We start from the raw sequence: 19,126 nt of genomic DNA, 5'->3' as shown, positions 1-19,126 counted from the left end.
TGATTTTGATGATGGTGTTCATTTGGATGACCAATCCGCAAAGGAAGTTAGGCATTGTGCTGACTTTAGGGACCCTAGAATCCATCCAATAGGTATTGGTCCATTTGAGGATATTATTTACCATAAGTTTGGGGGTAATGATGATTCTTGCAATCGTCAAGTATCCCTAATTGAAGTTCCTAACTTGGGACTCAAACTTTTTTCCTCTAAGGTATTATTTGAGTTTCTTCAAACTCTGTAACCCGATCCTCCTAATACCGTGCATGGAGAAATCCAGTTTCTAGAGACTCGTCTTTCAACCGAGCCTGTTTTTCTAAACACTTCATGGAGCCCAAAGGGGCACCTCAGAGAAATCTAGTTGTCTTGAATGAAACCTTAGAAACCCCAGATAAGGTTGTGCTCAATTTGTTTATTTATCTAATCCATTGTAGGTCCCTTATATTTGTGTCAGCTATATTTGGTATTGTTGACCCATAATTGTTTCGCCTATTGGTATATGATTTTGAAAGGTAACTAGAAATTTTATGATATTTGATGTCTGGCTGAAGACTATAAACTTAGTACTTCTTGGGAGGTAACCCATGCTCATGCGACACGGTAATATCCTTCCTTAACTCCTTGTATTCAAATGGTAAAAGTTTCTCATTGTTCATGCTTTTAATTTCATCTTTAGAACATCAAGGACAACGTTAGATTTAAGATTGGGGGTATCGAAGAAACTTTTTACCTGCATTGTGTAACTCCGAAGCCTAGAAATTTGTGTCAATTAAGGATAATACTAAATAATCTAAGTGGATGGAAACATCTTGGTTGTAGGAGTTGAGGGACCTAAAAATAGAGTCTATTCATAAAAGCACAGAGCTCAGGTGTTAGAAATAACGTGATAGTTTCATCATATCTCAGAGTCGTCTTATTACTTTCTGTTTTTATTTTTTTTTGCAAAATTATATGTTTCTATAAGTGTTTTGGTGGGGCACCAGCATCGAATTGTTATCACCGCTAGGATGAAGTGGAGTGATTGAGTTAGTAAATAGACCAGACCAATTAGACCACTCTGAGTATATATTTATTAAAAAATAAGAAAAGAAAAGAAAATATATATATATATATATTTATTTATTTATATAAAAGGAAAAGATTATTATTGTTCAATAAATAAAATCGATTGTTGTAACTGGTTCCCTTGTATATGCCAGCTGAGTTGATTTAGAATTAGGATTATCGATCACTGGTTCCCTTATATACGCCAGTTGTGTTGATATTAAACTTCAGACCTGCATCTCAATCCATTAGGATTCATAGGTTCATCCTGGCAGTGACCTTCAGAAAGATATGGGAAACATCGTTCACCATAGTCAACATCGCAATCATCTATTGCTATTTCCATATTCTTAATCTATTCATGTGATTTGTTTGATTCCGGATATTGATGTCCATAGTGCAACTATCTGAGTAGAGCTCTATCACTTATATATGAATTGGATTCGCATCAGGGTACTTCCTTTTGTAGTCAATGAGAGTATTCCAAGCAAGGAGATTGTTTAGTGTCGTTCCTGAATTCTGTACAGGTAGCTACGGTTTGGAGTAAAAGTTTTTTGGGTACACCTCTTGTAAACCCTCCCGAGACTATAACTCGGCCACCTAGGGGGTTAAAGGCTTGTTGCACACGCTAAGTGCAATCGCGTTGCCTGCGACAGTGAGTTAGGATTTATTTTCTAGATTTGTTCGAGGACTATCAAATAATAAGTTTGAGGGTATTTGATAGACACATTTATATGTATGATCTAATCTCAATTATCTATTTTGTTAGTGCTTATTTTTGTACTTATTATGGTATTTTGTGTATTTCTAGGTGTTTTGGGGAAATAAAGCTCGATGGACTAAAATGCGGAATTCTGCTCTTAAAATAGAATAAATGAAGTGGTTTAATGGGCTAGGCCCAAAAGAAAATATGAAGAATTATTGGGCCAATTATTTGGATATGTGTGTATGGTGCCACAGAGTGTGTAGAAGTGTGCCAAAGCGTGTGTAGAAGTGTGGAGACCATGTGTAAGATATTAAAAGTTAAAAGATATTTGAAGATATGTGTTTTAATGAGAGAGAGTTAAAAACATTAGTTGTGAAGGAAGATTAATTGCGAGAGTTATGTTTTTTTTTTGATAGGAAAAAAAGAATTTATTGATAGATTTAGATAGTTACATTGTTTATCTCCAGTTTGCTTAAGATAAAATCTGGAGGGAAAACATTCTATTCAGTGTTGTTGTTGATTCTTGCATATTCTGCAATATCATCAGCTACACCATTTGCTTCTTTTTTTAACATGAGAGCATTTCCAATTATTAAAAGAACTAAGTAAATTCAAACATTCTAGAATAACACTGTTTATTGTCCATTTAATCCCTCCAGTCCTTCAATTTGATAGCATCAACTACGTTCTTGTTATCACCTTCCAAATGCAGCATAACAATATTCCTCCCAGCTGCCCATTTGATCGCTTCCAATGCTGCAATTTCTTCCCCTTGTTCCTCATCTAATGATGTGGTTGTATTCCCCTTTGCTCCAAGGAATGCCCCTGTAGAATTACGAGCTATTAGTCCAATTCCTATAGGTATATCTTTACTAACAAAGGATACATCAAAGTTTACTTTTACAGCATCCAGTGAAGGTGATTTCCACTTCAAGTTTGAAAGTGTACTAACACTGGGTGCTTGTCAAAGGCAAATATTTCTCTCTATGTCAGAGATAAAACAATTCACATTATGAATGAATGTATTAATTCTAAATTGCATATTATCAAAGATAATGGAACATCTGAGTGTGCACACATTCCACATAACACAACTTATAAATATAATTCTCACATGCACAAAATTAGCATAAAAATTATTAGAGACAAACATATCAGTAAGCCAAGAAACCAAATTCATATTGCCTATACTATCAAGAACAGTAGCATCCATAACAAACCAAATTTTCTGAACAACAGAGCAATGAAGAAACAGATGATCAACATCTTCTTTTTCTCTACCACAAAGAGGATAGAGGTCATTTATACTGTGTACATGTCTGACTATTTTGTCTCTAGTGGGTAAACAATCCTGTAGTATTTTCCAAAGTAAGTGAAGAACTGTAGGAGGCAATTTCATGCTCCATAATATTTTTCATGGAAAACTAATGTTGCTACTGATGTTACTTGTTGAAGCCTCATCCAAAAGAGCGTTATAAGCAGACTTAACAGTGAAATTCCTATTTCTAGTTTTTGTCCGCCTAATTCTATCTTTTCATAACATATGAATTCTAATCCTACATGTCTGATCAACGGTTGCAGGTGGAAAAAAGGTGTTAAGCATGCTTAAATTCCAGGACTTTGAGTCTTGACCAATAAGATGAGAAACATGAACAATATTAGAAGACCAATTTGTCGAAGGAACTAGATCCTGACACTCAGGAATCCACTTATCCTTCCAAATATTGATATCCTTTCCATTAGCTAGCTCCCAACAACAATGATTCTTAACAATTTTCAAACCTTGGCAAATACCTCTCCAAATCTAGCTACCATTTCCACTAACTTCATCTGAAAGTAGGAAGCAGTTAGGAAAATATTTATGCATTAAAATTTGGACCCAAAGAGCAGTAGGGTCCTGTAACATCCTCCAAGCTAGTTTTGCTAAGAGAGCTTGATTAAAAATAGCAGATTTTCTGATGTTGAGACCACCTCTGCATTTGGAGTTAGCAACAGTAGACCAATTTTTAAAATATAACCCTCTAGCATTGTTGTTCTTACCCCACCAAAATATTCTTTATATTCCATCCATCCTATCAGTTAGCTTCTTAGGCATGGGAAAAACACTCATCTGATGAGTATCTATAGAACCTAAAACAGTTTGAGTAAGGACAGTCCTGGCAGGCTGATTTATGTGTTTAGCTCTCCAAATTCCTAATCTACCACCAAATTTGTCAAACATACCTGAGAAGCTTTCTGTCTTGTTCCTTTGCAGCAACAAAGGAACTCCTAAATATTTTTCTTGTAAGCTCATTCTTCTGATATTAAGAATATTAGTGATAGTATTCTTATCCTGGTTACAAGTTTTTGGACCTGATTTATCATAATTGATTGCTTGGCCAGATATTCTACTAAATTGCTCAATTATAGTGTTGATATTTCTTACCTCCTTAGGATTAGCCTTATTGAAAATCAACAGGTCATCTGCAAAAAATAGGTGAGAAACAGATGGACTAGCAGGTGTAACCTTAATACCCTTAATAAGATTGTTATTTTCAGCATGCATTAAGGCTTTTGAGAAAATGTCCATGAAAATAATGAAGAGATGAGGAGACAAGGGGTCTCCTTGTCTCAAACCTCTAGTAGGATTGAACTGGGTACCTGGAGCACCATTTAGAAGGACAGGAGTGGATACAGTAGTAACATATTGCATTATCATCTTGCAAAAATCATCATCAAAACCATGACATTTCAAACAATCTTCTAGGAAAGTCCATTCTATCCTATCAAAAACTTTACTCATGTCAAGTTTTATACTTAATAAACCTTTCTTGTATTTATGTTTCTTTAAAGTGTCTACTAATTCATGTGCAAGGCAATGTTATCTGTCATAAGCCTATTTTGCACAAAAGCAGTTCGAAATGGACTAATAATCTTTTTCAATAGGGGTTTAAGCCTATTAGACAAAAGTTTATAAATGATCTTATAAGATGCATTGCACAAACTTAAAAATATAAAATCTGCAACAGTTTTAGGACAATCTATCCTAGGAATTAAAGAGAGAAAATTGTGGTTATTCTCTTTAAGAATGAACTTACTGCGAAAAAAGCCTGAACCATTTTAACTATGTTGATAGAACCCAGGAGGGAAACCATCTGGACCAGGATAAGTCCAAGGTTTCATATTAAAGACAACATCTTTGATTTCTTCATGGGATGACATTCTAAGCAAAGCCAGATTATCAGCTGCAGAAACACAAGGATTAATATGCTCAAAAAAAATCCTAACTCTAGGAGGATTACTAGTTCTGGCCATTTTAAAGGAATGATGCAATAAGTTTGAAGCTATGCCTTCCCTATCAGTAATCCAAATACATGTTGAGTCTTGTATAACTTCAATTTGAGTCCTTCTTTTCCTATAGTTGGCTCTATTATGGAAATACCTAGTATTCTTATCATCTAGATTTAGAATGTCATCCTTAGCTCTTTGTTTCCAATAGTCCTCTTCTATATTCTGCCAATGATTTAACTCACCTTGAAGAATGATAATCTTAGTGTCCATAGTATCCACTATACCTTGAGAATGAAGAGACTCTAGTTGATTATTTATCCTGCTGATATTTGTTTGACTATGACCAAAAGTGTGAATATTCCAGTATTTTAAGACAAACTTAACATGTTTTAAATTGTTCTTATGTCTAAAGGCTTCAGATCCATTAGTACTAACATTCCAGTTATCACTAATAAGGTATTTACACTTAGGGTCACTAAACCAACATACGTTAAATTTTATTGGGCTCTTAACAAGATTAGAATCTCTAGAACTAGTTAACACTATAGGGATGTGATCACTAGATATAGGTGCTAAATGATAAACGTGACAATCATTATACAGATTGAACCAAATATCATTACAAAGAACTCTATCTAGTATTTCCTGAATGAGCTCATCACCATGCCTTTTGTTAGACCAGGTAAAGGGATTACCATAGAAATTAATACTTTAAAGACTTAGATCATCAACAAATTCTTTAGCAATATCAAGAGTAGTTTGAGTATGTGGAATACCTCCTTCTTTTTCATCATTACTAATAATGAAATTTAAATCTCATATGAGAATCCATCACAAACATACATTCTCACTGAAAGACTTCACAAAATTCCATTGATTATCCCTGTTACCATTTGGTAAGGCACCATACATGCATGACATTAGAATTTTAGATCTAGCATCAATGAAAAATTCACAGTTAACAACATTATAAGCAGAGCTAATTATTTTCAAATTGATACCATCTTTCCAAAGAATACAAATGCCTCCTGCAATACCAACTGTATTGACAATAAAATGGTTAGGATAATTAATAATTTTAATTAGTTTTTCAATTTTTTTGATAATGTGATTTGGTTTCAGAGAGAAAAATGATTGTTGGATCATTAGTTCTCACTAGGTCTTTGAGATGAGCTCTAGTATCTTTATTACCATAACCCTGGACATTCCAGGATAAAATCCTCATTGTAGACAAAAGAATATGACAGTGAAAACAACTTTAAATTCAGATTGAAAAACCGCAAGAAATTCCTAGTAATGAAATTTAAATTGGAGATAGAAAAAGAGATTTTTACCACCATTGTAGGGTCATTTTTCTTTTGATAAGAGAACCCTTTGGTATTGCATGTATTCCTTGTTTTCCATCCATCTGCATTTCCTCCATGTAATCATCATTTGAGTTTGCTTCATAATTGTCACTGGTGTTCATTATATGGCTTTCTAAGACAGGGCTTACAGGAGGAATAATAGGAGAATCATTTTGTTCATCATTTTTTGACCTCTTGTAGTTTCTTTCTTGCTCAGAATCCATGATCTATTCTTCTTCAATTATCTGTCCTTCCTCTTGCTCTTCCATTTTATCTTCCATCTTATTCATTTTCTTTTGATGCTTTTCATATTATTGTCAACCAATCAATTATATGGAATAATGGAATCTCTAAGCCTTGGTCTATTTTTACTATTGAAACTTTTTCGAACTTGCCATCCACTTTTAATCGAATTTTCTATTTTAATTTTATAATTTAAGTCCAAAAATTAATCTTTATAAGTTCGAGCAGCGAAACCCCTTTCTAACCACTGTAAGAACTACATCGACGATCAAAAGGAGTTGAGTGCTTAAGACTTTACATCGATAAAGCAACTCAAGATAGTGATTTTTGTCTTGGATTCACATGCGTTGGACAGACGGTTGTAGGCGCAGGGATACTGAGGGAACTAAGTAACTAGAGGTAGATTACTTGGTCTCAACTGTACGCAGTTGGCTTTGTTCTTTGTACAACAGCTTAATTATGAGAGTATTCAAAACTGGACTAGGTCTCAAGGTTTTTCTGTATTTGTGATTTCTTTGTTAACAAAATCTTGTTGTGCGATTTACTTTTACATTCCAGAATTATAATTGTTTAATTATAATTAAAAGTAAATACACTAGTACGTTAATCCAAGACACTTGATTGTGATCATATAGTATATCGGTTTTATACTAACTATTATCAAGTGTATACCTTGTTGTTGTATTGTCTCGGCTTTGTCCATAAACGATCACACTTGGTATTGGACTTATAGGTTGAGACGAAAAGATTGTGGTGTACTTGGGTACCCTCGTCATTTCAATTGGTATCAGAGCAGGCAAACACGAAAAGATCTAACAATCTGTGTTTGGTGCGATCCAACCTATAATACTTGAATCCAATGGCTGATTCAGTTAACGTGTTGCAATATTGTGAATACTCAAAAGTTGAAAATGTTTCTACATCTACAACCCATGATCCTGGTGTTAAGATGATCAATAACACATTTACTATGTGTGACTCTGAAGTCAAAGCATGTTGAAAATCTCAAGATTAGTAAATAAGTATGTTGAATCAAAAACAAAGTAACCTTAAGTTATTTTCTTAAAGAATCCAAGATACCAATTTTTCAGTCTCGTAAACATTAATATTAATGTCTTAAAATTTCTTTTTTGCCCTAACTATTTGTTAAGATCATGTTTTGAATTGTGGGTTTTGTTTTATATTTTGAAATTATGATTGTTGGTTTCACTTTTGATTGGTTTGTGTAAGTCTGAGGGTAAGGTGCGAAAAGCGTCAAATTTGGAAATGAGTCTTGGTGGTGGTCTATTGATGGTGTTGTAAAGTCCATTTAAATAACTAACTTTTAACATTGGGTGTTGCAATCACGAAGAAGCTAGTTACTGTTTTGAAGGGTTAGGTCAATAATTTTTGTTAGGAAGGTTTGGTAGTGGTGGTGGAGCTTAGCTCTTATCTTTTCGCTAAATATCTATAATCTCATAAACAAATACACGATTAGCTGAACAATTTGATTCAAGACAAATGTTATAATAAGAATAGACGTAATAGTCAATAGTTTTTGGAATCCAGAGGTGAACCAATCGGATTTCATGAGAGCAAGTGAGTGAAATTAGTCGTGGTGCAGATGAGTCAGAATAATTTTGCGGCATTGCTAATGAGAAACTAGAAATCCTGATTTTTTTGGGGTTCTTTTCTAAATCGACCTCAGCCCTTAATTAACGGGAACTTCTCCATCAAATACATAGCCTAACAGAAATAATGTTGGGTGTGTTAGTAAATAAATTAAAATATAATATTAAATTGGTTGTTTCACGATTTAACCACAATTTTTAACTGTCAAGACATTCAATTTCGGGTGCGGCTACGATGTGGTCGGGCTATATACTTGAAATATGTGGCCCATCTTTATATGTTGACATCTATTATATACGTGTCAAAAAAGTGATTTAATAGTTTTATTACTTAATCATTTTCTATCACACATTTATTTAACTATTTTTCTTATTTATTTCTTACTTTTTCAAAAAATGATTTTTTTTGTGGAGATTTGGAGGGACAAGTTTTCAGTTTATATACGTGTCAAAAAAAAGAAAAATGACCGCATCCTTTGAATATGTGGCCCGAACACAAAAGGACCGCATCCTTTGAATATGTGGCCCGAACACATCTAGCGGGAGGTGTTCCCTTCTACGTCCTAACACCTAAACTCTAATTTCAAACTTTTTACCACCCAAATACAATACTGGCCACAATATTGGGACCCAAAATCAAAATATCCAAAAAAGAAAAAAAAAAAAATCTAATACACGAGGTATAATATAGTCTTTCTCGAAAAATTCTCACAACCCTAAAAAGCGACTCGCATCTTTTCAAAATTTTTTTGTCACTCTGAAACCATCAACTACTTCAATCGCCTTTTTCCAACTTAAGCTAAATCTAGTCACTCTGAATCTCTAATTTCGCGAACATCAAAAGGTACAAGCTTCGTTTCTCACTGAGATCTACATAGCACCTCTATTTAATTGGGGTTTCCGTTTTCGTCATCCTCCGGAGACTTACAGCAGGACATTTTCTCACCCCTCTCTCTCTCTCTGAAATTTCAATTCCAAAAACGGGTTTTCTGTATATATAGGGTTTCTGTTGGATTTAGGGTTTTCTTTCTTCTGTTTTGGTGTGGTTCGTGTGTTTAAAATTAGTGATTGACCGTAATCGTACATTATGTGCTCGAAAGGGGATTTTAATTTCCATAATCGTACATATGAATATGTTGTATTCTGGTTTTGTGTCAGTAATTGCTTCTTCATATGCAAAGCATCATGTTAATTGGAGGAACATAGTCATATATGAATAATTGAATATCGAGGTTAAACAACTTAGTTTGCTTAGTTTTCTTGCTGGTACCTCAAATGTTTAATATCAACTATAGAGTAATATATGAATTTCATTTCTGATAGATATTGTTTCTCTTATACGCATTGGTGATAACTCAAATGTTTAATGTACAGTAATATATGAATTTCATCTATGATAAATGTTATTAGTCTTCTGCACTTTGATGTGATGGAACCTTGTGATAGGTCACAGTGACAAGAATAGCCATCAGAGGTTTTTAATATAGCAGTTACAGACTTACAGTGTTATACGGGTACTTGTGTTGGTGTCAACACTCCAGTGGCAGAGCGAGTTGGAAAAACAAATGCCCACATGGCTCTACTCATATGTATACACTTAGGACTCGTGTCTACCTGCAGTAGTTCTAGCTAGAGTTTCATCTAATTGTTAGGAAACTTTCATTTGTAATATTATATACATATTATGTATCTACTGATTGAATCACTGATTAAGTAGATGAAAGGCATATGTGCCTATGGTTGTGTAACATGATTATCCTGATCTTATGTCATTTATAAAGCTTCATGCAAGCCTGGGATTATTTTTTTTAGTATTTCATATCCCCATTGGTTTGCCAGGACTTTGTACTTGCTAATTGTGGCATTTTTGTGTTTTGATTCAGCAGTATGTCTGTTCTACACCTGTTAGAGACTTTTGGTTGGTGGAGAAGAACGGATTATTTGAAAGTGCATTTTTCCAAAAGCTGGAATGAGATGCGCCACCTATTTATCAAGGAGGTGCGACCATTTATCATTCCACCCTCCAGTCTCCCTTTTTAGCCACTTATTCTCTGTTAGGTGATTGCATATCTCTGGCCTCCTATCATACTCTGAGCAGTTTTGACTTCTTTATGCATTGCTACTTTGCTTAGTGACAGATTCTTGTCAGCATATATACATCATGAACATGAATCTGAAAAATATTATATGTGAATTACAAACACGACCAATGTGCACATACTTGAAATGTGGTATCCATGGTCTGCAAACAAATTTTTAATCCCTTATTAAAATGAATATGATCTTACCATATGGACAGTTAAGTCATAAAGGAGCATAATAATGCAGGAAAATAAATCATAAAGTTATTTGTTACAACATTGTAGTACCTCATATAAGCCTCACTAGTTGTTGGAGATTCATTTATTTCTTGTTACCATTCAGATGCTATGGAGTTCTATTCAGAAGTTCCCCCTTCACATGTTACTCTTGTTACGTTTCACCTTCCTCTTTGCACGAACTTGGTGGAAATTCCTGTTGGTTTGACTGAGATTTCTCGCACAACAGATTGTAGTATTCTATATTTCATGATAGTGATGATGTATGCAATAAGTTATAAGCCTAAGATTGGCTTCTAAGTAGTTTGCATATGACAAATTTCAAGTGTACCTCTTTACTTGCACTTTTATATTTTGCTAACCTGTGCAAGGGTCTTAATGCTTAACCTAGTCCCGAGATTTGTAAGGTATTAAGTGTCATAAATTAATATATTTTTTCCGCAGATCATTTTGTTGAGTGTGTGGAGATGCATGCTTTTGAAACTTATGACAAATTCATAATGCTTCAGGGTGGTATGTATTCTGATTATACCTGATAGTCATACTGTTATCAGATTTGGTAACAGAAAAACTATAGACAATGGTTTATTGGTAACCAGTTGTTTTTCCTTAAAAATGGAATAAGATAGAGCAATAGCTTGCGGAATATTTAGGATTAAGAAAGTTAAATGGAAAAGTTTCACTATACACCCACGATACAAATGCAGATTGTCTTGCAGATAAACCTAATGCGTTAACCAAAGAGGAGTTGAAGGATCTTGTGGAATTTTGGGTTAGTGAAGAGCATCAGGTAAGTTCTGGGAATACATTCATGTCCAATCAATTCTGACTTGTGTATTCATAGGGTACTTTCAGATCACAATGTCAAGAGTAGAAGCCACCAAAAAGCCAAGCACACAGTGGGCAGGAAAAACTATTCAATGCAAAGCTGAAATGGTACATACACAAGTTGGTCTTTACAGTCGCTTTTCACTTTGCAACTTTAAAGTTATTCAAGGTGATATTGTTTGGTCGTGGATTTGACTGTTCATGGTTTAGAGATATTAATTTGAAGTAAAAAGTTTCTCTACTGGTTAATATGAAAGTCTGAGACTCTATAAATTAATTTGTTTCTTTTCTTGTGGTAAAATTGGATTTTCTATACTCTGTATAACATATAATGAAATCTGAATTCTTTGTTTTAATTCAATCTATGTGGGAAATTCTCTTATGAAAACAATTTTGCTGTATTACCAGTACTGGTATCTTGCGGCGCTTGTTCTAGCAAAAGAAGGCTTTTAACTGCAGCAGTTATACAAAAATTAAAGAAAGAAAATGTCTTTATTGCCTCGCCGTTTGGTGTGGCAAAAGAGTTTTCAAAGAAAAGAAAATAATTAATAAAAAACGATATTTTTGCCTAGTGTTATTACCTCGTGGCATAAAAGCCCAGCTGTTGCCGCAGTGTACTAAAGTGAGGCAATAAGCTCGTCACACAGGTTGTTGCCACAGGTGTGGCAAATGCTTCTTATGTGGTAAAAATCAATTAGACCAAACATATTCGTAGCATGGTATGAAGAAACGTAACCACTATAACGCTTGCTCTAAACAAATTACTTGCACAAAAAATCTGCTATAATCCATAGGTTAATTTCTGATAAACTCTTGAATTTACATGGAATTTAGAGGGGTTAAGACTGTCAAGTCTTAAACGGGCCAAAATTAAAGTCAGCAAAAAAACTTATCATATGCTCAAAATCAATGGATAGAAAAGGTCATTACACAGTAAAAAAAATCTCCATGGCTGCTGCCTATTTATAGTAAGCACCAATAACCACTTCATTGCGAAGAGAAGGATCCTAACAAGAGCTACAACCCTAAAAGTGAAAAAGAACGAAAAAGAGAACGGGAGAGATGTTATGAACAAACAAATGAATAAGAGTCGAATTTTTGAGAAAGATACATCAATGTCGTGATGCATTTTGCATGACAAATTTGTACATAAGGGGTTCATGTTTTGTTTTCCTTAAATTAAACTAAATTAAATTAATTAAATTCTATCTAAAGAAATACAATGAATTGAGACCTATTTCTTAATAAGACTGAAAATACGAATAACAAACGAAATGCCGGGGACGTAGGCATGTTACCATGTGTGCATGGATGCATCTCATGCACATATAATTTTATGTGTGCATGTATGCCATTATCAAACTAGCGTACGATGGTTAACTATAAAATGTATAAGAATTACGTCAAAATAATGTCATTAACATGAAAATTAGGTCAAATATTCTGCTTTTAAACCTGATCAAGATGAATCAGTTGGGATAAACTGTTAAAGGAACTAGCCTGTCTATAAAACCCTAGCCACCTTATTTCTCTTCTTTGCAAATCGATATCTTCATCCTCAGAAAGATGGATAAAAGACCTTGCAGTTCTCAAGAATCTGAAGTAAGAAAAGGTCCATGGACTATGGAAGAAGACATGATTTTAATAAACTATATAGCAAATCACGGAGAAGGTGTTTGGAACTCACTTGCTAGATCAGCTGGTAATTAACTCATCATCGAACGTTTGAATTATCGGTTCACCCAAGTCATTGACGATATATATCTGATAATTCTTAGGTATTCTGTATATATATATATATATATATATATATATATATATATATATACATGTTAGAAATCAGTTTTTTTCCCATGCATGTTAATGTTTACTGTTTTTAATTATATGGTATATGAAGGTCTCAACCGTACTGGGAAGAGTTGCCGTCTTCGCTGGCTCAACTACTTGAGACCCGATGTTCGGAGGGGTAATATAACACCTGAAGAACAACTCCTGATCATGGAATTACATGCTAAGTGGGGAAATAGGTGAGTAAGACATGATATTACTTATAATTTTCTTGGCATATGTTTTTACATCTTTTGCTTTTGACAATCTGATTTAGAAACAAGGTATCTTTTGGTGTTTCCCTTTCTTCTTATTTGTGGATCAAGCAAAAAATAAAATAAATTATTTCTATCCAATTATAAGATAAGTCTTGCTGTCTTGGTTATATATACAGTTTTCATCATCTTTTACTCTTTTAAACGTTGTTCTTTTATCAATAATATTTTTCCTTTAATCAAATAATGTTGTTCAGTTTATCTTCTTCATGCTTTACTCTTATTTTCATTGGTTCCGGAGTTGTGTGGTATAGATTGTCCATGACCTCTTGATACTGATGACCAACTTCGTGATAAAATTGGGAAACTTAGAGTTAGCCACGATCATCCTCCGAGTAAAAAAAAACTAGTATAATATATTATTAATTAATGCATTCCTCTAATTTGTTAATAATCTTAAAAAAGAGTTTAGGTCGACCGTGTTCGAAACTTACGTGTTGGGGATCGAAACGGGATCAGTTATCATATGCATGCATGTCACTATAGGTAAATGCGTAGATTCTCAAAACTGGAACATAATCTCGTAGATATTGGGACTTTGGTTAAGATAGTGCCACACTGCCACGTAATATGTCTTAGTTTAGTTCTATCTTTCTAAACTTTAACTTGCTCAGATCTAAAATATTCAGCCCAGAAAACTCTAGCTAAAATTAAAAAAGTTAGAGGTAAGCCACCTCTATAAGTTTGTCCATGGATGAGGCCCGCTTATATCTCTATCCAGGTGAACTGCATTTGAGGCAAGACTGCAAGTGTAGTGCACGTTGTAGGTTCCAAATTCCAAGCAAAGCAGTTTTGAAATTCCAATATTCGGATCAAGCAAATCAGTTTTGGAAAAATAATGACCTAAACGAGTTCGATTAGCTTTGATAAACAAAACAACAAAATCCCTGTTATGTTGTTCGTGATTAATTTCAATTAATACAATTAACGTTAGTTAGTACGTACAGGTGGTCAAAAATTGCAAGGCACCTACCGGGAAGAACTGATAACGAGATAAAGAATTTTTGGAGGACAAAAATCCAAAAGCATATGAAACAACCAGGTGATAACTCGTCACAAAATCCTGGACAAACTAGTACCGATTTACAACATTGCGGTGGGGCCAGCACAAGTACTCAAACATCTACGACGGAAGACGGTGTCGAAAATTATTCACCAATTTATACAGCCGATCACCATCTTCATCAACACCTTCATCATAACCATCTAAGTTTCCCCCCGAATACATTACCACCCCCGGAAACTAACAGTGAAAACTTTTGGGGTATGGAGGATTTATGGTCTATGCAGTTACTTAATGGTGACTAAGTAACTTTAATTAAATAAATACTCATCATCATTTTAATTATTCACTAAAGGATTATATAAACAGTATTTGGGAACTGTGAGAGGTATATTATTTATTTAGGTGTGTTTATAAATAAAAACCATACATATGGATATAGTACTAGAGTTTGAATTGCTTCTTTTTATTGTTGCGGAAGACTTATATATGTGTTGAGGCACCTGTGTGTAATAGAAAATTACATGGTTCGGTAGTTACACTAAGTAATTTACTATGTTATAGGGTTAATTTAATTCTTTTGGTTAGAGAAAAATTGCGTGTAGTCGAGATTTGAGCTCAAAACCTCGCATTGTTATAGGATTAGGAATAAAATATGTATCCTTATAATGAATGGATGAACAAGATCTTAACTGAAAATAACATGGGCAATTGAATGATTAAAAGGGAAATTCATTTCATAGCCATAGATCATGAAGAAAAAGTTGGGTTAAATTTTGTAAAAATGTATTGTTTTGTAAAAGAAGTGGAGAGATTATTACTAGATTTTAGTACTATGAAGATATTAACAGTCCACGTCAGAAAATAGATAACTAAACAAATTACAAAATATTATTTTAGAGTGCTATAAATATCCCCGGTGTTCCTATGAAGCTCGTAATACAGTCCCAACTTTTCAAAAAGAAAATGGAAAAAAGTCCATGAGGAGGGTATAATGGATGCATGAAAGTAATCTACTTTACCTCATCTGGAACATCAAGAATCAATCGTGGGCTTCATCAATTTCTTCTCTATTCTGGGTACCAAGAATAAATCAAGCGGTGTGATGATGATACGAGAAGAAAGACTTCCTATGGGTTTTAGGCAAATCTCCTTCTTATTTTTCCTTTTCTCCATGGCTTTCTCGTACGTGGAACCATGTATCGTATCACTGCACCACTCATGCCCTATTTAACCTCTTATTTATGTTGAGCAACGATTGGAGTTTGGAAGAGTTATCTCATCCACGTAGCTTCGATTTAGGACTTGGTGCCGCGGAGATGATCCAAAGATTGATTTTTGATTTATATGTTTTATTTCTTGCCAGTTAGAAAAATTCTCATCGATGATCTTATCATGTCGAAAAATCATGCACATGGTTCGTCACCTCGTAAAAAAATCACCGTAAAGCAGCATAGTTTTACAATGTTAAATGGATAGCTTAGCCTTACAAACTGAACAATTGGATTATAAATATTCTAATGAAATGATTTTGGAATAATAAAGAAAGAATATTGGTTGATCAAAAATGTTTGCACAGATAACGGTTGGATAGTTTACGTGTGGGGTCGCAATATAACATAACAGTTCGATTAGCAACATGGGCAATATAACTTTTCATGAGGTCTCGCTTTTTTAACTTCAGGATCTTGTATTGCATTTTTTTTTGTGAGGTTAAGATCTTTGTATACGTCACAAAACGTATATATATTTCGTCAAAAACTGAAATAAAAACCGGTTTGATTTTTGTTGTTTTAGAAAATGAAGTAAACAAAAAAGTGAATATAAAAAAAAAATCACATCATCTTTCACCTTATCTCTTCCCTTTCCATTAGTAAATTATACACCCGTTGTTTTCATCTCTTTCGACTTGCACTCTTCTATATATACACCTAGCTAGGGTGATGATCAGAGCATGTCACAGGACGTATACTACTGATGATGATGGTTTCAGTCTCCCTGCAAGCTGATCGTCAGTATATGTGCGTCCCCATTTCTGAACGGCGCAAAAATGTTTTCCCTAAAGTTCAGCTCTTATAATACCAATGGTGCGATAGCGTATTGTTCGTTTTTCTTTTTTTTCCTTTTTACTGTATTATATATGTACACACACTTATTTATTTTCTCTTCTAAGCGTGTATCAACTTTCTTGTTTTCGCTTCGAAAAATAAATAAATATATGTTTATTAGTTAGTTATAGAATATATAGTGATTTTTTTCCTTTCCTTAATAATCGAGATATCTGCCGAAGAGTAAATTCAAAAGCTTGTTCTTTTGCAATTCATGGAACATGATTGGAAGAAATATACTTGATAAACTCGTATGTGGTCTTCGTTCATAATAGTACATAACTACGTACATATGATAGAATTAAAAAGGGCCCCACTAATAGGAGAAAATGGTAGATACAAGAAATTTGGGCTGTCACTAGCTGACTAGCAGTTGAGTAATAACAGAGACAAATACAAGGTTAACAAAATAATAGAAGAAAGAAAAAGAAAGATCGCAAAAAGTATACGCGAATAAGCTACAATGTTTCATCTTCGTGTTGCTTCCGATGAAGCCCCAGTACATATACCCTTAAATTTTGGAACTTAGTCGTTGAATAGAGATCGAAGATTTCATCTATAGGCTACAGCCGAGAGTTGGGTTAATCAAAGGAGCTGATTTCTTAGCAATTTCGGATATATATATGGCATACGTTTCACTTGGGCGGGTGCATCATGTGATATTTGTGATGTATGAGGAGCAATAACTGATTATGATGGCCATGAATCTCATGACAGTGCATGCATCAGGTGATGACATAAATGAATGTCATATAAGCATTTGTAAAATCTAGAATTGTCCGGAGGAATCCGAGGATATATATAGATAGACGTAGTGCAAATAGGTAAGCTACAAAACTGCACCACATACAATAGTCATGCATGCATGGAGAAAATTATAATGCCTAAAAACATGTCTATTATCTCCACGAGTATGATGCATGCATTCATCAAAATTATGGTATGCATCACGTTTTGCAAAAGTGTGTTGTATCCGACAGCATAAAAATTAAACACGTTGTAAAATAAAGCAATCGAATAATCTATACATCTAAAGAAAAACTCAACTCTCCTTTTGAATGTTATCGTATATCTCAAGCTGGCCATGCAAGAAATAAATAGATTCGGACGTAAACCTAACTCCATATCTCCATCTCAATCTCAAATTCAAACACGACGAAATTTAATTCATTCCCATCTCTAATATCATCACATGTTTGATGTTTACATCTCCTTTAGATGACCCCACGTGTATCCAACATGTTACCACGTGATGAAATGAAATTTTATTTTACATAAAATTGGTTAAAAAGACCAAAATCAATAATTTTTGGGTGAAAAAGACATTTAGATTTTGATACTGTTTAAATGGACAAAAATATAAAAATAATCATGATGTAAACAGTTTCATCGTATCCATTTTTAAATACTTTTTCTTATTTTTAGTTTACATCAGGATGCATCCAGTTTCATCCTTGCTATTTTTTAAGTTTAAGTCAGGATAAATCCAGTTTCATCCTTGCAATTTTTTTGATGTCCATTTTACCCATAATAATTTTTACTCGTCCACTTAAACCATGTTTTAAAAATATTTGGACAAATGACCCATTTTCCGTTTATTTTATCTAAAAGTTACTGTAAACCATTGATTTTTTTTCAATATTAGGAAATGGAGAAGAAGACATAAGAGTACTAGGTACTAATTCACGAAAATGGTCGGATAGAAGAAAGATGAAATAGTAGAGGAGTATAAGTTAACGACACAATTGATGATGGAGAGTTTAGAGTATATGCAAAAGTCATTACATATGAAAAGCAGTTTCTTTATGGGTACTGTTTGTTTGCTTGCTTTCGGCAACTACATACGCACACTTGCTATCAACCACGTTTTTGAAATGTGATATGGAAAGAGACAACGTATACAAATTAAACATGTGGAAAAAGCAAAGAAAAACAAATCAAGCAAAGACAAAATGTGGTACTATATCTATCTAGCTAAATAGGTACATAGCTCTAGAGGTATCTCTACTTTCACGATATATCTATTGTCATAGTACCATTAAATGAGGGATGGATAGATCTCTGGAAGTAGAAAACAAACGTGATGGAATTTCAAACAACTTGTATGATGGAATCACATGTGTTTGATTTACTTAGATGTGCCAGTTACAATTATTGTCTGCAGAGCACTGCATGCGTTGCTTTTCTCATTTTCAACTGTTACGATCCCTCTACACAAATTTCAACTGTTACGATCCCTCCACACAAAATGTGTTCTTGAATTGTATTGTTATATGCATACAAAAATTGCATTGCTATACATACAAAAACATCTAATGTTAACTAAGGTCCACCACCACTGACCTTAATTAGAAGATGGACTTTTGATGCTATCAAGCATTGCTTAAAGTACGTGCCCGTGTTCCGACTATAGTAAGCTAGGTGAAGTCATTCTAAGTTTGTTCCGCCTATAGCAAGCTACGTAAAGTCATTCTAAGTTACTGAGAAGCTATGCAAAAACAAAGAGCTAAATGTTATCAGCTTTGCTAAATCCCATGAAGTATAACACTTT

The 19,126-nt window shown here is 33.9% G+C and overlaps 1 protein-coding gene across 1 annotated transcript; it reads left to right on the top strand.

Moving 5' to 3' along the window:
- Positions 1 to 12,800: 12,800 nt before the first annotated feature.
- On the top strand, positions 12,801 to 15,042 carry LOC113315052 (myb-related protein 305-like). The gene is made up of 3 exons (XM_026563361.1): positions 12,801 to 13,064; positions 13,260 to 13,389; positions 14,412 to 15,042. Exons 1-3 carry the CDS (start codon positions 12,929 to 12,931, stop codon positions 14,770 to 14,772), a joined length of 627 nt encoding a protein of 208 aa, XP_026419146.1. The 5' UTR covers positions 12,801 to 12,928; the 3' UTR covers positions 14,773 to 15,042.
- The last annotated feature ends 4,084 nt before the right edge of the window (positions 15,043 to 19,126 follow it).

Source organism: Papaver somniferum, chromosome 10 (genome assembly GCF_003573695.1).
Source record: "Papaver somniferum cultivar HN1 chromosome 10, ASM357369v1, whole genome shotgun sequence".
NCBI lineage: Eukaryota > Viridiplantae > Streptophyta > Magnoliopsida > Ranunculales > Papaveraceae > Papaver > Papaver somniferum.
Note: the sequence above shows the minus strand (reverse complement) of the source record. Positions and strands in the feature narration are given on the sequence as shown.